This window comes from Theropithecus gelada, chromosome 19 (assembly GCF_003255815.1).
Source record: "Theropithecus gelada isolate Dixy chromosome 19, Tgel_1.0, whole genome shotgun sequence".
Taxonomy (NCBI): Eukaryota; Metazoa; Chordata; class Mammalia; order Primates; family Cercopithecidae; genus Theropithecus; species Theropithecus gelada.
Window position 1 is genome coordinate 39,324,036 of NC_037687.1, and position 5,254 is coordinate 39,329,289.

General features: G+C 60.1%; 1 protein-coding gene across 1 annotated transcript in view; it reads left to right on the top strand.

Moving 5' to 3' along the window:
* The window catches only part of COQ8B (coenzyme Q8B), a 28,267-nt gene extending 23,885 nt beyond the window's left edge, over positions 1–4,382 (top strand). Inside the window, exons 13-15 of the mRNA XM_025365925.1 lie at positions 2,609–2,731; positions 2,807–2,945; positions 3,534–4,382. Coding sequence (XP_025221710.1) covers positions 2,609–2,731; positions 2,807–2,945; positions 3,534–3,872 — 601 coding nt within the window. The 3' untranslated portion in view covers positions 3,873–4,382. The remainder of the gene's footprint in view (positions 1–2,608; positions 2,732–2,806; positions 2,946–3,533) is intronic.
* The last annotated feature ends 872 nt before the right edge of the window (positions 4,383–5,254 follow it).

A 5,254-nucleotide genomic window follows, 5' to 3' on the forward strand; every position in this document is an offset into this window, starting at 1 on the left:
TTTTGTATTTCTTAATAGAGACGGGGTTTCACCGTGTTAGCCAGGATGGTCTCGATCTCCTGACCTCGTGATCCGCCCGTCTCGGCCTCCCAAAGTGCTGGGATTACAGGCTTGAGCCACCGCGCCCGGCCGCAGGACCATTTTTAGGCCCATTTTACAGATGAAGTAACTAGGTCCTAGAGAGATTAAGTCACCTCCCCAAGATCACAGCAGACTTGGGATTCAAATTCAGGTAGTCCAGGTCCAGAGTCCAAGCTTCCAACCACTGCCCAGCTCCCTCCTAAGAGGAAGGCCCACAGTGACCATCTTGTCACCTCCAGACCCCACGCTGTCCAGGGCCCTGGTGTCCAGCCCAGGTGTGTGTCCCTGGGGGCAACTGTCTACAGGAGGCGCTTCCTCACGTACTTTGCTCGTCTCTCCCACCCACTGGGGTCAGTTTGTCTTGGAGGCTGCAGAGAACACCATTTCCTTAATTGTTGAGATTAGACATTTGCCCTGGGTACTCTAATCATGTAGCCATCAATCTAAATGTTTTCTTTTCTTTTCTTTTCTTAATTGAGACAGAGTCTTGCTCTGTCGCCCAGGCTGGAGTACAGTGGCGCGATCTTGGCTCACCACAACCTCCACCTCCTGTGTTCAAGCGATTCTCCTGCCTCAGCTTCTCGAATAGCTGGGATTACAGGCGCATACCACCACGCCCGGCTAATTTTTGTATTTTTAGTAGAGATGGGGTTTCACCATGTTGCCCAGGCTGGTCTCGAACTCCTGACCTCAGATGATCCTCCTGCCTTGGCCTCCCACAGTGCTGGGATTACAGGCATGAGCTCCCCTGCCCAGCCAATCTAAATGTTTTCTGACCCCTCTCTGTGCCCAGCTGTATTCTAGGCAAAGCTGGAGACACAGCAGTGACCTGGGCCCAGCCTAGGCCCCTCCTCACAGAACTCATAGTCCAGTGAGGGGACAGTGAGGACCCAGCATGGATAAGGCTGGGATGGGGGAAGCACAGGGGACTGTGAACCCAGAGGAGGAGCCTGACCCAGCCTGGGGAGCCAGGGAGGGCTTCCTGGAGGAGGGATTGTCAGCGTCGGGACCTGAGGGATGAGGGGGGCCAATTGGGAAAAGGCTCGGAGGGTATTCCAGATAGACAACATGTGCCAAGGCCAGGCGGTGATAAGGGATATTCCCATTAGAGCAGCACTTCTCAGATTTGGATGTGCCTGTGAAGCTGGCGATCCTGTGCAGGTGAAGATTCTGGTCTGGAGGTGGGCGTAAGATGCTGTGTTCTGACACGCGCCCACGTGATGCCAAGGCTACCCGTATGGGGACCACACTTGTAGTAGTAAGGCCCTAGAGGACCCAAAGGAAGCTCCCATTCTGACTGGGAGGGCAGGTGGGGGAGCAGCACAGGAGCCAGTGACGAGCCTGCAGCAAATCACTGTGGATTTTGGAGGCCGCGCTCTGCAGCTCGTACTGTATCCAGGTGCTCTGCAGAGCCGTGGAAAAAGATTTGAGCAGGGAAAGGATGCAGTTAGAATTTGAAAACTCCCTCTGAATAAGAAGTGGTCTCTAAACCTGGGGGCTGGGAGCCCAGGGCAGCTGTGGAGAAGGGCAGAGGGGTGGCTGGGAGATGCCCAGCTGGTAATCCATGGGAGCAGACAGGCTGGAAGTCAGCGATGGAGGTGTCCAGGGCCTGGAGACTGGGGGGGCCACCTCTGAGATGGGAACAGGAAGAGGAGGTGATAACCCCTTACACACGGGCCCGTTGGGGCCCTCTCTGCAGGCCACTGAGGCACAAAGCCAAGGCCCTTCAGGTAGCTGGGACATTTTGCTCCCCACTGACACCCTCCCCTCCTACCCAGGCCTCAGCCTTTGCCAGTTTATAAAAGCCCCATCACACTGGCTTCTGAGGACCACAGGCCTGACAGATGGCCAGACAGGCTCGGGCAGGGGGAGCAGAGAGGGAATGGAATTAATCCCGAACCCCTCTCCTCACAAAAACGGGCAACCCAGTGGTGAGGGGTGTGACCCAGGTTCCAGTCCCTATTCCGGGTCTGCTTCCCCTTCTGTGAAATTGGGACCCCCATGCCCACCTCTTAATAATGGTAGATTATAATATTTTCGGTGCTTCCTGCATGAGACACAGCACCAGGCATGCCACAGGCATCACCTTCTTTATCCTCCCAACAGCCCCATGAGGAAGACACTTTTAGCATCCCCACTTCACAGATGAGAAAGTGGAGGCCCAACAGGCCGGCAGGTGGCAGAGCTGGGATGGAGCCCTAGCCAGCTGGCCCCAGCTGGGTGTCTATGCCCACAACTCCTTCCCTGTGTGTATGAGCTTATGGCTGGAGAGCTGCTCTGCTCACACACTCATTTGCTAAAGCAAGGTTCACCCAGGGCCTCCTGAGCACCAGACCCTGTGCCCCATGCGACTACACCCAACTGGGATCCTTGCTCTCACAGGGCTTAAAGTCCAGTGCGGGAGACAGAGAGGTGGCCCCTGGCAACTTTGGATGCAGTTCTGGGTCACGCTCACACCCGTCCAGTTGAGTGTTTGGACCCACCAGCAGCCCTGACACTTGTTCCTTGCACTGTTTCACTGTGGCAGTTCCCGGGCAGGCCCCACACTGCCAGCTAGGCAGGCAGGATCCCTGCCCACCTCCACTCCAGGCTCTGGAACAGTCTTTAAGGGAGTCACAGACCGGCAGAGTGGGGAGCAGGAAGCTTCCAGGTGAGGGAGGGCCCAGGCAGATGAGAATGGAGGTGGGTACACGGGAGGCCCAGGCTTCCAGCTCCTCTTCTTCAGAGCCCCCTTGAGCCCCGGCCTTTGTCCCTCTAACTCCCACCCGTCTCCCCAGGTGGTGAAGGCTGCAGCTGACGGAGACAGAGACCGTGTCCTACAGAAGTCCAGAGACCTCAAATTCCTCACAGGCTTTGAAACCAAGGTGGGGAGACACTGCAGGAGAAAGAGACGGGTGTCTGTTGGTGGGGTACAGTGGGGGGCTGCTTATCTCCACTGAGGAACGCGAGTGGGGTATGGGGCATGTCTATACCTGGGGACTGGGGGCTTTAGGAGGGGCTTGTCTCTACTAGGGAGAATAGAGGCTCTCTGTCTATACCCAGGCAGTGGGGGACTCTAGGATGGATGCTTATTCTTGCTGGGGGCTTTGGGGAGGAGTGGGAGGAGTGGGGGGAGGCGGCGGCCTGACTCCTCAGGAACCCTGGGAACATGGGCACTGTGGATCTGTTCAGGAGGGGCAGGGGCCGCTTCTCTATTGTAGAGAGAGTAGAGGGCGACTTGTCTGTTGGAGGCTCTGCGGGGAAGCGAGGGGTGCTTACTCGGGGAATAGGGAGCTGCTTGTCTAGTCCAGGTTCTAGAAGGAGCGGAAGCTGCTCACTCTTGGGGGAGTCCGGGCTTGTGTTGATGGTGGAGACTGGAGGGAGTGGAGGCTACATGTTGCTTCTGGGTTATACAGAGAGCTCTATGTCCACACTGGCTGCCTTTGCTGTCCCCCCCGCCACCCCACCCCCAGGCATTCTCCGACGCCCACGTGGAGGCAGTGATGATCCTGGGGGAGCCCTTCGCCACCCAGGGCCCTTATGACTTTGGGTCGGGGGAAACTGCCCGCCGCATCCAGGACCTCATCCCGGTGCTGCTGCGGCACCGGCTGCGCCCCCCACCTGAGGAGACCTATGCCCTGCACCGCAAGCTGGCAGGGGCTTTCCTGGCCTGTGCCCGCCTCCAAGCCCACATCGCCTGCAGGGACCTCTTCCAGGACACCTACCACCGCTACTGGGCCAGTCGCCAGCCAGACGCAGCCACTGCCGGCAGCCTCCCCACCAAAGGAGACTCCTGGGCAGATCCCTCATGACAGCCTCCATGGGGGATTCAGTCCCCAAAGCAGGCCATACCCTGCTGTAGTGCCTCTTAGCCCTTCCTCGTCTGCCCTGGGTCAGGGGAGCCCCCTGGGCTTCCCAGTCTTGCCTGGCTCTCCTCCTTGGCCCAGGAGCTCAGCATCCCTGGGGCTGGGGAACTCCCAACTTCGTGCCCTAGATCCTGCACCTCCCCACTCCAAAGTGGGCATCCGGGAACTCTAAGCCAGGGAAGCAGTTAACTTATCTGTGCCAACATTTGAGGGAGCCTTGGGCCCCTGCATGCCGTTTTCAGATCCGGACTCATCAGGGGGAGCCCTCACCTCTGCCTCAAGTCTGCCGTGGAAGGCGAGATGGTGGTCCTGGAGGCAGTCCTCACCTCTGCCTCCCTCGCTCCTCCAACAGCTGCCTTCTCCCGGGTTCCAGCCTCTCAGTGTGTTGGAGAGGTAGGGGTGCGGGGGGAGGGGGGAGCTGAACCTTCAATCGGAATAAAAGCAACCCTCCCCTTCCCCCAGCTCTTTTCTCTGCGCTAGGGTTCCGGGGAGAGGGGGAGGAGCTCGCCAGCGGCCTCCAGGTGCAGATGGCCAGCCCCCCCCACCCCCTTGTCTGAAAGCCCCAGCCCTGCCTGTGCCATCTGTTGCCGGGAACCTCCTTCTCGCCTTCCCCACCCCCCCACGTGCTGACCACCTGCTCTAAGGGCTGTGGCAGCTGAGGCCTCCCCCACACACAGTGCCTCTTGGCTGGAGGCTCCCTCCCCTCGCTCCCAGCAACCTCGCCTTTACTAATGGGCTCTAATGTCCCTGCCAGCTGCTTTGCCAAACCCACAGGATTGGCGTAGGGGGCGGCGGGGGCGCCGCAGCGTCCAGAACCACGCCCTGGTCCCAGCCCGGCGCCCCCGTTCCCAAAGCCGAACCGATCGCGCACCAGGACGCCTTGGTCTGTTCACACCCCCTCCCCTTGCTTGCAAAAAGTGCCTCGTCACCGCTTCTGCCCGCCCCCGCCGGGCTGGGGAACCATGGGGTTAGCGGGAAGATTTGGGGGTGTGGGGCGGCAAGGCGCCTCCAGAAACAACTCTTTCGGACGCGGAGCTGGAGGGGATCTGAGGTCAGGGGTCACGGAGGGGAAGGGAGTCCAGGCCACGATGGACCGGGGAAACGACTCGGCAATGTTCATTGGCATGCTCAGCCCGGGACTGGCCAATGGGCGTGGCGGGGCGGTGGCCGCGCCGGGGAAGGCGGGGTGGTGTCTGCGTGGGGGCGGGGTCTGCAGGCCAAGGGGCGGGGCAGGGCCGGCAAGGCGCCGGGGCGGGGCGGGGCCTTTCTGCATATACGGCAGGCGGCGGGCCAATGGGCGGGGCCGGGGCGGGGAGCCGAGGCCGAGG